Below are 15,900 nucleotides of genomic sequence, written 5' to 3'. Positions count from 1 at the left end.
TTTTAATGAAATCAAATATAATAAACCTATTTTTCTCAGTTTTAATCTACTTTAGCTTTACTCACAATTTTGCAAATATGACTACTTTTCTGTTCCAAATACTCGCCATTATTGTGGTGATTTAAGAACTGCTCTAAGTGCAGATAGTTTTCTATTTCCCTGTGACTCTTCCACGTAAGACATACCCTTTTCTTATCTTTAAAATGCATATCTCCAAAGTGGGGCACAAGGAGTATACAAGGTGAACTACTGATAGGAAAGAATATGTTAGAAATTCGGAAAGTGTTTATTCTGTCTATAATTTTAACTTGTATATTTTTGATTTTTAATGTATATAAAATAAATACCCACACACTGGATTTATATGTTTATAACTACTATTCCTTTGTTTGTTGGTCATAAAATTTGAGACTGCTTCTTTAAAACTTACTACACTCTGAGCAGAAGCTGGCCTCTAAACACAATTGACATTAACTTAAAAAATATATATATAAATTGGAGTCTGTGTCAAGAAGTGAATGTCTTGAATAAATACTAACAAAATTTTCACCTGAGCTTTGAATTCTCATCATAAACTCTGCTATTTTCTAGCCCTATGGTCCTTGATAAGTCTTTTACCTCTGAATTTCAGTTTCTCCAGCTAGAGAAGAAAGATAGCAATCTTTTCTCTGCTTACTTTCAAGCACAGATGAAACACTGCCCATAAAACACTTTATAAACTATAAGGTACTAGGTATAAAGTATAACTAATCAAATATTAAAGGTTAGTTTTTATTTTCCCTTTAGAACAGATCATTACATCATTATAAATTTATTTTCAACAAGAGTAAATACAATATATTTCTCAGAATGAGCAATTTGAGCAATTTGAGAATTTGAGAAAAATGCCCTCTTTTTAAACAAAGTATGTGGAAATAAAATTCCACTTCATGGCATAAGTATTAGGAAAAAAGGCAAATTATTTGTTGTTTGGAAGATTATTCAGAATAGAGGTCACATTTGAACATGGCTGAGAAAGACCGGATTTTACTTCATTGGAAGGAAGTGGATCCAAAGAGGGACAATGCAGGTGGAGACATTCATATGAGGAGTGGAAAAAAAGTGCAGAGATCTCATTGGTAGTACAGTCTGACTTAAATGAAGGATACACGAAGGAGAGAAAGAGAAGATACGGCCCAGCACACAGGTTGAATTAAATTAATTGGAGAACTTTCAATATTTGTTGAAGGAAATTGAATTTGAATGCTTGATTAGATGGTTTAAACTTCATAGGAAATGGGATCTGTGGAGGTCCTGACACAGAGTAAGGACAAAATCCTCTGTGCTTGATGAAGATTTGCCTCTATAGGAGTCTGTGTCAATAAGCTATGTCTTGGGAAGGATATAGGGGATGCCTTGAAATAGGTAGAACACATAAGAAGCTACTACAAAAGTCTAGAGGAGAGGTAATGGGGGATTGAACTGACTGATAACCCTGGGACTGGGAAGGAATGGACAAATACATCTTGAGATGAAATACAGCTCAGAGGTTTTAAGTATTTAGATTATTTGTGACACAGTATCAGTGGGTATCTGCTCCCCAATATATTAAAGTACCACTGGCTGTATGTCAAGTATGCTAGTCCTTGAGCAAACAACACCAAAATTATGCCTGCCTAGGTCAAGTGTGCCTGAGCAAACATTGTATGTTCAGTATACACCATGAATTTTTTTTTTTTTAAGATTTTATTTATTTATTTGATAGACAGAAATCTCAGGTAGGTGGAGAGGCAGGCAGAGAGAGAGAGAGAGAGAGAGAGGAGGAAGCAGGCTCCCCATTGAGCAGGGAGCCCGATGTGGGGCTCGATCCCAGGACTCTGGGATCACGACCTGAGCCGAAGGCAGAGGCTTTAACCCACTGAGCCACCCAGGCGCCCCTACACCATGAATTTTTTAAAAAGTAAAAAAAAAGTGCCTGAAACCAAATGATATATTGTGATTAAAATGCATATGTTTAAAAGTAGATTCTAATAATATACATTAAAATTCCAAGTGTTTGGGGATATTGGATTACCCTTGAGTAGTTTTGGGGACTTACTTTGAGAGGTCAATCATTTATTAATTTATTAAAAAATATTTATTGAATGCTTACTATGTGTCAGGCATTCTACCATGCATAAGAGATGGAGCCACATACATGGGTGGAAATATTTTTACCTGCATAGCATTTGTATTCCACTAGATACAGATAGAAAATGGAAAAGTAATAAACAAATGTGTAAGTTAATTCCAGATAGTAAAAGTACATTAAAGACAGTAAAAAAGGTTGATAAGAGTGACTGGGGCCAGCAGTAGGACCAAGTGTTGGCTACCTCTATAGGCTGGTTTCTTTTCTTTTTTTCTTTCTTTCTTTTTTTTTTTTTTTCTTTTTTGATAGGTTTCTAAGAGATCATTCCATGGAGATGACTAATTGGAGATGGGCATAAGTGAAAGAGCCAGGCATAGAGAGATTTGAAGAGTGCTCCAGGCAACTGAACAGGAAAGGAAAAGCCCAGAGCAGAGAATAATCTTGATATTTCTGGGAGCATAAGAAAGAATTATGGCTCAAGTGTAGTGAGCAAAGGGGAGTTTAGTATAACCTGAGATGAAAAAGGCTGAACAAAGTCAGATTGACTAGTTTCTTGCTAGCCATAAGGAGGTTGATTTAAGTCTTTGAAAAGTTTTAAATAGAAGAAAAACTTTATCAAAATGCCCATGTTATTTTCGATTTGTGGTTAAACTATTTATGGTATCCTTAAAATCAAAATATTACCTGATGTTATCACCTCTAAAGAAAGGTTGACCCTCTCCTTCAAAGACTTGGAGTCAAAAGAACTATGTTCCACATTCTCATCTCCTAAGGGCCAAACATTCCCTATAGAATGCCTCATCTGCATACCAATCATTTCCTTCTAGTGCTGACAAAACAAAAATTTTTTTTCTACATTGTTATCAGTCTTAAAAAACAATTTCATTTAGGTTTTAAGAATCAATTACTTTGGAGGAAGATGTTATAATCATATAAACACCTTTATCAGTAGGCATTGCATAAAAATGATGTTTTCAGCATTTCTAAATTGGGCCATCTCTATTAGAAATTGCAAAGATGTCACTTGACTTAAAAATATAGCCTGGTGTTCCATTCCTAAAGGTGCTATTATGCTAACAATAAATCTGAACAAGACCGTAGGCAGAGTGTGGGTTGTGATGTACTCAATATTCATCACACTTTGACCCAAAGGAATATCCATTATGTGCTTCTGGGATCCTTGAGCAAAGCAGGTTTATTACACCTGCCAATTTTCATGGATTTGCTGTGTGATACATCGTCTACTTTGAAGAAATCTTGGTTACAGTACATATTTCCACTCTTGCAGCTTTCTCTCTCAGGTAGTTCATTTACTCTGGCTCTCAATTCAATAGAAGGTTATGCTTGAAACAGAGTAAAATTTAAGCAATCATAAATACTTTTCAAAGTCTCCTTATTGTAGTTCTCTGATTGTGAGTGTTTAGAAGGAGGTAGATTTTCTCTCAGATTAAATTTCTGGCTACTCCATTTGCAAAACAGCAAGCTATGTAAAAACACTGACACACAGGTTGTTGTTTTCTTTTTTGGTATAAGCTCTAAAAACAACTTTATTCAAATTTTAAAAATCAATTACTTTGGGAGTTTGGATGATAATATAAACACATTTGTCAGTAGAAACTGCACATAAATAGTGGCAGAAAAGACACAATTCCCAGTGTCAGTTTATTCCTCAAGAGTAATTAATACAGAGGGAGAAACCAGCTCATTAGACCCTGATGACACAATACAATAGTTAGAATGCCTAAAGGAGGCCTTTAATACTACTCTGCCAATAAATGTACTAGCTCCATGTTCACTTCCTTAAATTATTCAGTTTCTCTCTGAAACAAAAGTGAGTCTCACAGTGAATAACCAGTACTACTTCAGGACTGACCAAATAGGTTTTCAAGTCCATAATTTTGTAAAATACATACAGAATGCTCAGCCGTAACAAAATAAATACAAATGGCACACAGATAAGCCTTACATTCATGAACCAAGAGGAGTGTTTAGAAAAACTACCATTTAAGTGATAATATTTTGTTGAAATAACAAAGTTAAAAATAGAATAGGCAGAACTTCTTAAGATGATATGAATTTTGACTGCCATGGAAACAAAATTCCTTAAAACTATTAAGGGTTGCTATTTATTATGTTCTATCATATAATACCAGCCATTGACCTACACTGGCATATTCTTAAGGACTGTCAAGCACATATTAGGCACTGGGTTTAAAATTACACTATCTCTAAGCCCAGATGACCCAAAACAGACACAGCACAGGATTCAGCTGATTATTACTTTTATCCTATTATTTAATGTTTTAAAGTTTTTTACAATTGTCTAGCCAAACTATGGAAAGAACCTAGATGTCCATCAACAGATGAATGGATAAAGAAGATGTGGTATATACATATATACAATGGAATACTATGCAGCCATCAAAAGAAATGAAATCTTGCCATTTGCGATGACGTGGATGGAACTAGAGGGTTATGCTTAGCGAAATAAGTCAATCGGAGAAAGACAACTGTAATATGATCTCCCTGATATGAGGATATGGAGATGCAACATGGGGGGGCTGGGGAGTAGGAAAAGAATAAATGAAACAAGATGGGATCGGGAGGGAGACAAACCATAAGAGACTCTTAATCTCACAAAACAAACTGAGGGTTGCTGGGGGTATGGGGGTAGGGAGAGGGTGGTGGGGTTATGGACATTGGGGATGGTATGTGCTATGGTGAGTGCTGTGAAGTGTGTAAACCTGGTGATTCACAGACCTGTACCCCTGGGGCTAATAATACATTATATGTCAATTAAAAAAAATTTTTCTTTACAATTGTCACATTTTTAAATGTGAAAACTTGAATTTTGCAATTTTCCTATAATTTATCAAATTTCACACAAGAATCATAGTAAAGTGAAAGGTTTAAAAGAAACACATGTCTCACACACTGTTATCAACAGAATCTGATCCTACATGGTTTTTCAGCTTCTTCATTACATCCACTATAGATTTGCTCTAGCTACTTTGTTTAATATTTATCTTAAGAACAAAATATTTCTTTGTGAAAACTTCCTGTGTATTGTCTAAAAGAAAATTAGAGTTTTCCTCCATTTATCAATGTGGTCTCCGAATTATCCCATTAATATTTATGTTGTCCCTACCCTAAAGACATGCACATGCTTCAGTAATTTGGGGGCTAAAAATCAAACTTCCAAGTCTATACTAAACCTGTTGTTGCTTTTTTTTTCCTTCCAGGAAAAACTGTGTTTTTTCGTTATTCCTTTATTTGTTCTGTTCCTTATTCCCTGTGGTGACTTGGCATTAATGCCAAGAACTATTAATTCTTGCCATTAATGCCAGAAGTATTAACTTCATTTTCAGACACACTCTCCTTTACAGTGGCCCTGGGTATATCCTTCCACTAACTAGAACAACACCAAATGCAATGCCTCTCTGTCATTTTATTTTAGCAAAAATCTAGATTTGTTAGATAAAATATATAAGTAGATTGAAGATTGAAAAAAAAAGCAGCGGATGTCTTCTTTGAACACTTCCACATTAAGTACTCTCTACTGTGTTGTTCATACCGTAACTTGTACTTAACTGCATATATTGACTTACTTGCTTGTTCCCCTTTTTAGACTGTAGATTTAAGGGGACAGGGACCAGGGCCCCTTGTTTTTGAAGGTCAACATCTAGCTCAGTGCCTGGAACATATGAGCTACTAACACACATCTGTTGAATTGAATGGAATTGCTTTCTTTAGTTTATTTGATAAATATTTCTAGAACATCTGCTAGGTGATGAAGAAACAGTAGAGAATATAGCAGATGGAAACCATGCCCACATGGACTTTCCATTCAAATGGTTTGAAACTTTTAAATATTAATAGAACTTCATCTCAGAAACCCTATGACAATATCATTATAACACACATTTATTGGGATAGACTAGACCAATTGTTTCTCAGAGAAAATGATAAGACTAAATTTTCTCCTTTTTTTCAAAGATTTTATCTATTTATTTGACAGAGAGAAAGATGACAAGTAGGCAGAGAAGCAGGCAGAGAGAGAGGGGGAACTAGACTCCCTGCTGAGCAGAGAGTCCTATGAGGGGCTTAAGCAATCATAAATACTTTTCAAAGTCTCCTTATTGTAGTTCTCTGATTGTGAGTGTTTATTTTTTATTTTTATTTTTTAATAAAAATTAAAATGTCATGGCCTGAAACAACACACACTAATTTTCTCACAATTCTGGAGGTCAGGAGTCCAAAATGGGTTTCACATGGCAGAAACCATGGTATCCACAGGGCCACACTCCCTCCAAAGGTACAGGGGGTGAATCCATTGGTTCCCTTGTCTTTTCTAGCTTCTAGAGCTTCATTCCTCTCATTCATTGTCTGAGAGTCCCCTCCTCCATGCTTAAGGTCAACAGTACAGTATTTTCAAAACTTTTTCTACTGTTTTCATGTTGCCTTCTGCTCTGTGTCCAAATTCCCCTCTGCCTTCTTCTTATAAGGGCACTTGTGATTTCCCACACAGATTTTTCAGAATAATTACCCATCTCAAGATCTTTTTAACTTAATCACATCTTCAAAATCCATTTTGTTATTTAACGTAAAATTCAAATTCCAGAAACTAGAACCTAGATATTCTTGGGGCTGTTATTTAGTCTATCAAACACATAAATAAAATAACTTAAAAGTATATGATTAGTGGTTAGTATCTTAATGAAATGGGCCATAGTTTTCTCACAATATTGAAAAAATACTAAGATAGAATAATAGATCTTTTAAACACTCACAACTTAAAAAATGTTCCAGAATCATAACATACACCTACATGGACTAAGATTTATAGTAAAGGCTTAAGGACCTATGTCTATAATAAAGGTGGTAGAAGAAGTTGTAAACTTAATGAAAACAAACAAATCAAAAGAAAATAGGAGAAGAGTTTGGGGGCAAAATTTTGTTTTACTTCAAGAGTCCGGGGTGCCTGGTTGGCTCAGTTGGTTAAGCGACTAACTCTTGGTTTCAGCTCAGGTCATGATCTCAGGGTGGCGAAGTTGAGCCCCAGGTCCAGCTCTGCACTCAAGGCAGAGTCTGCTTGTCCCTCTTCCTTTGCTCCTTCCTGCTACTCTTGCTCTCTCTCTCAAACAAACAAAAAAATAAATAAATAAAATCTTAAAAAGAAAGAATCTGGGAAGATTCAAAATACAAAAAGTTTCAAAAGATTCTATCAGTGAAAATAGGAAGGAAAAAGCAGGTAATTGTAAAAGACTTGCTAGCCTTTCAGAATTTTTTTTGGTTATTTATTTATTTGTTTTTTATTGTGTTATGTTAGTCATCATACAACACATCATTCGTTTTTGATGCAGCATTCCAAGATTCACTGTTTACGTACAATCCACAGTGTTCCATGCAATACGTGCCTTCCATAATACCCACCACCATAGTCTTTCACAATTAATAAAAAGTAAGTTTTGGGAAAGCAAAGAAGATATTTTACATATGCACAGAAATAGCAATTCCTCATCAGAAAATCTATTTTTCCAAACTAGCATAGTATCTGCAAGTAGGAAGATACACCATGAGATCTCTAAAAGCAAATAAACAAACAAACAAGCAAATTTAAAGCAATGCTCTCTTGTTTATGCATTATCAAAATCCTTACCTCTGGGGCAATGTTTAGCTCAGACTATTTTATTTAAATAGCTATGGTTAAAAAAAAGAAAGAAAGAAAAAAGATCCAATCTGTTCTATCACAAGGAAATTGTGCACCAAGGACATATGATTATTTTCCCCTTTAGACTAAAGCAAAAGGACATGTTGAATCACATCCAATTTGGATAAATAAAAGTTAATAGAAGAATTGGTGGATTTCTCAGATCTAATATGCATTCTGAGAATAATAATTTATTTTAATTTAACACAAAAGGTGTTTTAGAGATACTACGCTGATTCAATATACATATTTAAAGGGCAAATGTTAATGCTAAATTTTGACAGGAAGCTGAAATGTGAATGTATGTGAAGTGGGAAGAGAATTTCTTATTCACACATGTATAATTTGGGGGCACCTTGATGACTCTGCTCTGTCTTTTTTAATCTATTACAAAAAGAGACATTATTATTTAACTCTGAATCTTTGTTACAGAGAGAAGTGACATGAATCAAAATACTGTAATCACTGGAATAAATATGACTAGCACTTCTAAACACCTTTATTTATATGGTTTTCTGATTCTAATGGTTAATTTCTACATATTTTAGCATTTTCATAGCTTTCAAGATTAGTGTTATCTTTCCATTTCTTGGAATTGCTATTAAATATGTGTCTCTTCTAATTGTTGCTTTTCTGGCTTGTAAATTACTATGTTAGTTCCTGTGTTCTCCCAGTATATTACTGCCTTTTTTTTTAAAACAAATATATGAACTTCAAAAGTACCCATTATCACACAGTTGGCAGGAAGCAGCATGACATGGTAGAAGGGCTGCTCTGACAGTGAGATCATCTAGCTGATGTACAACTCTGTGACAACTCAAACAGGTAAACTTGACAATTAAGAACAGAACTCTAGGGGCGCCTGGTGGCTCAGTGGGTTAAGCCTCTGCCTTCGGCTCAGGTCATGATCCCAGGGTCCTGGGATCGAGCCCCGCATCAGGCTCTCTGCTCAGTGGGGAGCCTACTTCTTCCTCTCTCTCTCTCTCTCTCTCTCTCTCTCTCGCTCTGCCTACTTGTGATCTCTGTCTGTCAAATAAATAAATAAAATCTTAAAAAAAGAAAAAAAAAAGAACAGAACTCTATGATCTTAACAGACCAGGGCTGGTGATTTAGAAGAATGGCCAATATTACTCCCTTTTTTATTTCTGTGCCCCTTTATATTATAGCTTTGCAGCTTTTCTATCAAGAGATGAAGTACATTTCTAAACCCCTTGAATCTGGACTGCTCTTGTGACTTAGAGTGGTTAAAAGAATGTAGCAGAAATAACACTGTGCCAGTTCCAAGTCGCAGCATCATGGTATTTTGCATGCTCCTGATTTCTCTAGGCACTCTAAGCAGTCATTATGTGAAAGAGCCCAGAGCCACAGAGGATGAGTTCACCTGAACCAAGGCCGATGCAGCCTAGTTGTCTCAGCTTTGAATATCCTCCACCAGCCTAGTACCAGATGACCTAGGCACTGACCACAGTTATTATTCACCTGAGCCAAAACTAAAAGAACAGCCCTGAGTGAGACTACCTTAAGTTGCCAAATTTCAGACTTGTCAACTAAATACATGGTTATTTCTTACTTTAAGCTACTTAGATTTGGGATGGTTTATTACACAGCAAAAGCTAACTGACACACCAGTATTAACAGATACAGTTGAGTAGATGAATACATATCATTGAAACGGGAAGAACAATTTCAAAGATTATTTCTAGTTTTGATATAACATTCTTTATTGCATTTTCTTTTATTTCAATATAGCTTTTTTATACCAAATTTTAAATTTGAGAGAAAATAGATATTTCAACCTTAATTTGCAATGACTTCACTGCACAGGAGATAAAAAAATAACTATTCTTCATTGTTTATTAATGCAAAAATCATTTAATTGCATCCTTCCACAATAAAAATTTCATATTTGACAATTTATAACTGAAATATTAGTTCTGTTTAAAAATAGGGCTTGATACATTTTTTAAGGATTCTATATTAGCCATAGAAATTACCTTAAAATTTTTGTTTATCACTTAGTAATTCAAATAATATAAGCAGTAAGCATTTGAAAATTGTTTCACATATGAAAAAAAGTAAAATGCCAATAGATAATCAATCAAAACTCATAATAATAGAATACATTACCTGCACAAGTATTTAAGAGTGGCAGCAGAATTATCAGTTTCCATAGCAACCTCATTTCCACTTTCTGAGGTCAAAATTTCTCCCATACAATCAGCAGGAAAAAAAAATGTCTTTCTTCTAGTCAGTATCTCAAGAGTCTGAAAAAAACAAAATTGTCATGAAATGACAAATATACAAATATGAGTACTTAAAAATGTATATGAATTATTGGACATTATTTAATCCATTATGAATATATTATTTATCCAAAATAAAGCAATCTAAATGTCTACCTTTTATGTATATGTATGTTTTGCAAAGTTTCTACAATTTCAACTCATATTTCCATAATTTCAGTTCATACCTTTGATACACGTTATTTGCTATGAGATTTGATGTAGTAGATAATGGGGTGGGATGCAATTCAATTGAATGAATGTATTATGTAGATTAAAACTTTCACTATTATAATTTTGAGTTTAATTGCTTTTTAAATGTTAATGAGGACTAAAAACATTCAACAACTCCTGGAATGCTGTTGTTTCCCTTATTTTTTATTCCATCCCATTAGAAATAGGATAAAATATTACTCTATCTCATATGTATTAACAGTGATTTTACAAATTTCATGGACTTTTCTAAGTTTTTTAATTACCATTTTTGAGAATCTATTCATTAAGAAACAGGATCTTTGGGGCACCTGGGTAGCTCCGTGGGTTAAAGCCTCTGCCTTCGGCTCAGGTCATGATCCCAGGGTCTTGGGATCGAGCCCCGCATTGGCGGGCTCTCTGCTCTGCGAACAGCCTGCTTCCTCCTCTCTCTCTGCCTGCCTCTCTGCCTACTTGTGATCTCTGTCTGTCCAATAAATAAATAAAATATTTAAAAAAAAAAAAAGAAACAGGATCTTTCCTAAGGTTATGAAAACTAGAACTAATATTGTACTACAAAACATGCAAGAAATGAATTTCTGGAAGTATTATCTTTGTCTTTCAAATATGACACCTGCATTTCCCATGGTGTTACATCATAATTTTCTCTAAATTATTTTGACAGTTAAGCTATCCAGTGATAAATGAAATTAAGGTGAAGTGTTTTGTGTTTTTTACTTCAAAAGAGAAATCTAATAAGGAGATTCTTAAAACTCATGATCTCAAAATATATATATATATATATGTGGAATAAGTTCAAAATAGACTCAACTAGGTTACATTTGATAAAATGAATAAATAGAAATGATAGGACCCTTTGGGAATTTTTAACTTACATCTATATATTTCTTGTAACTGCAAATATTTTTGGAAATATGTGGACTTTATTGTGATGCTAGCAAATAATGAAATTTTGAAGTTTCCTGATACATTTTTAAATTTTAAAACCCTTTCTTTTCTTTCTGTTGCTAATTACTTCAACTAAAGTCAAAAACTGTCTATACTCCACTTTAAGTTTTTGCAAAATCTAAGTTAAATGCTTTCAAATTTAATCAAGGAATAAAAAAATCCAAAGGAAAATAATATTCAGTCCCACCATCTTATGAGAGACACAAACATTTAACAAAACAACAAAATCAAACACAGATATATACATTATTGAATGTTTATGTGTGGCAAGTATGGTAAATATTTTGAACTGAAAAATGAAATCTGGATGTATGGGATGAGGTTCAAGTAGCATTTTTGAGCTGAAGCTTGAAGGACAGGTAGCTCTTAGCCAGTCAAAGAGTGGATGTACATGGTATGGGGATGTAGGGCTGTGGTGATTAAGATGGGTAAGGATGAGGAATGAGACTAGCAGTCTAAGCAAAAGGGAAAAAGTAGGACATAGTCCTGAGGCAGGACTAAGTGTGCATTTTCAAAGACCTAAAAAAGAACCAGTTTCATGACATCAGAAGGACAATGGTATAAGACAAGGTTGGAAAAGGAGAAAGAGGCTCAAATATGCAAGGCCTGTAGGCCATATACAAGTATGGGTATCATACTTTCAAATTATAAGTTAGGGTTTTAAGCAGGACAGAATCAGTTTAATTTACATCTTACAAACATCACGCTGGCTGATGTGGAGAAAGGAAGGGATGGACTGAAATCAATTAAGAGGTTACTTTTGCAGTCTAAGAAAGGGATAACGATGGTTTTGATCTAGAGTAGTGGAATCTAAGATAAAGATAATGTGATCTGTGAATAGTCTCCCTTCCTGAAATCTCTTGTCTTTTCCATGCATGTGACTATTACACACAAAATTATCTTTCTAAAACAAAAATTTGGTTCAATTATGCCAGCATTCTCAAGCCTTTGATCATTCTCTATTGTATAATCATCTAAAGTTTTGGGAATTGTATTCAAGGTCATATATAATGAATTTCTAACTGTTCATTTCCAGCTACATTACTCTGTAAACACCTCCAGTATAGGCTTAAGTATCTACTCTCGATTTACTTTGCATATGTATTATACATCATCTCCATATGGACACTCTTTGACTTGCACAGAATTCCCCACCAGAGCCTACATTTCCTTTTTTTTTTTTTTTTTTTTTTTTTTTTTCCTCATTTTATTTATTTTTTCAGCGTAACAGTATTCATTCTTTTTGCGCAACACCCAGTGCTCCATGCAAAACATGCCCTCCCCATTACCCACCACCTGTTCCCCCAACCTCCCACCCCTGACCCTTCAAAACCCTCAGGTTGCCCCAACCTCCCACCCCTGACCCTTCAAAGGGAAGCGAACCATAAGAGACTACATTTCCTTTAAAAGCAATGCAATGGTAACATGACCATACATCTCTATTTTTCCCTGACAGTTTCTGTTTATTGAAATGTCAAAGCACAACTCATAATAGTACCCTTTCCTCCTCCTAAAAAGTTCTAGTATACAAGATAAATTATATGACCCACTTATTTGATGGACATTCGTTATTTTTCCAATGCAGCAACTTTTTCCCCTTCTTTTGATTAAAGCTCTGAGACTTTCTTTTGAGGAACCACTTCCCTAAACACCCTCAGTCTGTATTACTGGAGTGGGATTGCCTCCACCTTCTAGCTCCAGAGATGAGGATGTAACCAGGGCCTTGTCAATCAGAAATCCATTTACCTCACTACAGTGTTTTATAAAAGGAGGAGCATATAAGCCAAACGAATCACAATCAAAACCATGACCTCTGTCAATATTATTAAGTTGCTAACATAAAAGTTTGTTGATCCAATGTAATATAATATTTCAGAAGGGCCATCTTAACCCAATTTTGTAAATGTGGCTAAAAACTCTCAATTCCCCTTGGAAGACAGTTTACTAAGTCTTCACCCCAACTATTTCTTTTATAGGATCCAATACTCCTGGGTTATAGTGCACACAAACCCAATTTCTAGCAGTATCCAGATACCTGACACTCAGGAATGGTTCCTTCTTCCTTGGGCTGGTATAATTATTTAAAATACGCAATGTCACAGAAGCCCACAAAATTTAGCTAACCCCACCCCACCTGATATCCTACTCTCCCGGCTGGCTTTTATCCTGTCCCTTGGTACACTCCCCTGCATGGCTCTTGTCCCATCTCAGTCTGTAAGAAACAAGAGTTCTGCTTCATCCAATGCAGTTTCATATATATGAGTATTATTGTGTTTTGTTTTGCCATTAAAAAAACCTATAATCATACCTGATACCATGAAGTTATAAAACCACCTGCCATGCTTACACCCCTGGAATTTCCAGATGTGAACCAATAAAATGAAATTTTTGCCTAATCCAGTTTGTGTTGTATGTTTATCTCTTGCAACCAAAATCATCTGAATAGTACATTCATTCTTCACCCTGAGTTTATATGAAGTGTTTCTCAAAGACACCAGAGCAAACTGATATACCTCGAGACTTGTATTTATCAAAGTTTCCATTGCAATGCCAGAATTTTCATCCCTTACCTTGAAGATAACACCATATGTCATACTTGCTAATAATACTTGGTGTGGTATGTAATGTAGAGCTCACAGTTATTTCATAATATGTGCTTGGTTTGTGTTTGATAGCCAAACAATCTAGTATCACTAAGAAAAAGAGACTAAATTCGGAACCTAGAGACAATGCTTCTACTATTGTCTCTTTCACTTAATCAGCTGAGTAATGTTGAGTGATTGATTTATAATCACACTGACTGCCATTTTCCCCTTATGGAAATGGAGGGGTTTAACCTAGAGATTACCTTTATGTTTGTTCCAGCTCTAATATTCTAAAATTGTTTTATTCAACCCAGCATGTAAGTTCATAGCAAATATTTCTCTTTACCATCCTGTATTGAGCAAAAGCCTAGGATATATTTTATTTGGCAAAACTCTATAAAGATAGATTAATAGCTATTATTTATACATCAGTTGTCATTTGTACAAGTTCCATTTGTAAAAGTTTAAATTACATGAGGAAGGAGAGTACTCTGACTCAATGAAAGCCATCCAAATTAGAAGGTTCTGGTTATTTACTCATAGCCAAATAGCCTAGAAATATTCAGTAGGTAAAATTTATGCTGGTCACTGACACAGAAAATAACCACAGGAATTATTTCTAGGTTCCTAGAACCCTAAAGATCATTTGAGGCAAACAAAGGAGGCCAATATATAAACTTAAAAGAATTCTCAGAACTCTAAAAAAGTTTCACAAATGCATCACCAGCATTTTGTTTTAGGTGAGGTTTATTTGGCCATGTGATCTTTTTTATTTTATTTATTTATTTATTTATTTGACAGAGAGAGAGGGTTAACAAGTAGGCAGAGAAGCAGGAGGGGGAAGCAGGCTCCCTGCTAAGCAGAGAGCCTGATGTGGGGCTCGATCCCAGGATCCTGAGATATTGACCTGAGCCGAAGGCAGAGGCTTAACCCACTGTGCCACTCAGGTGCCCCTGGCCATGTGATCTTAAATATCATTTTGACCTGGAAAAATGGGAGTCTTGGTTCATGACCCAATTGCCAAGATCACTATTGTATTTTTACTGAACAAACTTTGTCCTCTCTAGGCCATGTACATTTTCTTTTGCTTTCATGGACTTTCTCAATGCATAAGTATCAATTTCACACTTCAACAAAAGAATATGCTTAGGTTCACAATTCATTTCTTGTAATTTCAAAATATATATATTTTAAATCTCTGAAAGTTAAAATATCTTTGTAAGTTGGATGGGAAAATTCACTGGGTGGTAAAATCTGTCCTGAGTTAATGTGAGGTTGTTCAGTCTGTTTTATCCAATTTATTATGAGTATTTACATGTTTTGCTGCTGAATCAGAAATGATTGACAGAGCTGTTGCTCACTGGAGGTATTGTCTAAATACATACGAAATTATGCCACAGTGTCCTTTTTTTTTTTTTTTTTTAATTTTACTTATTTACTTGAGACAGAGTGAGAATGATAAAGAGAGGATGAGACGGGAGAGGTCAGAGGGAGAAGGACACTCCCCGTCCAGCAGGGAGCCCAATGCAGGACTTGATCCTGAGACTGCAGGATCATAACCTGAGCCAACAGTTGCTTAACCAACTGAGCCACCCAGGCGCCCCACAGTGTCTTTCTAAAGGCTAAAACAGGGATCAGCAAACTACAGAATGATGACAAAATTTGGCTTCCTGTCCGTTTTTGTAAATAAAGTTTCCCTGGAACCCAACATGCCTGTTTATATATGTACTGTATATGGCTATTTTTGTGCTACAAAGGCAGAGTTGAATAGTTAAAACATATGAGACCAATATGATCCTCAAGAAAATATATATTATCTGGCCCTTTACAGATTTAGTTTCTGCATGTTTTTCTGCTCCACCCTACTCTAATACATTCTAAGCTCTAAAATGTACTTGGCTATAAGGATTTCAGGTAAAGGATTGTGGTACTACACTTCTTTAACCCTATGTATGTACACTCAGCAAAAATATTATCTGTTTAGCAGAAAAAAATGGGTCCTGTATTTTGAAGTAGCTTCAGCCAGTGAGTGTCCTGCCTTAAACTGACCTCTTT

The 15,900-nt window shown here is 35.1% G+C and overlaps 1 protein-coding gene across 1 annotated transcript in view; it reads right to left on the bottom strand.

Moving 5' to 3' along the window:
• The window catches only part of CNTN6 (contactin 6), a 287,198-nt gene that overhangs the window by 241,880 nt on the left and 29,418 nt on the right, over nucleotides 1-15,900 (bottom strand). Inside the window, 1 exon segment of the mRNA XM_045991202.1 lies at nucleotides 9,945-10,081. Coding sequence (XP_045847158.1) covers nucleotides 9,945-9,999 — 55 coding nt within the window. The 5' untranslated portion in view covers nucleotides 10,000-10,081.

This window comes from Meles meles, chromosome 20, assembly GCF_922984935.1.
Source record: "Meles meles chromosome 20, mMelMel3.1 paternal haplotype, whole genome shotgun sequence".
NCBI lineage: Eukaryota > Metazoa > Chordata > Mammalia > Carnivora > Mustelidae > Meles > Meles meles.
This window is presented reverse-complemented; position numbering and strand designations above follow the sequence as displayed.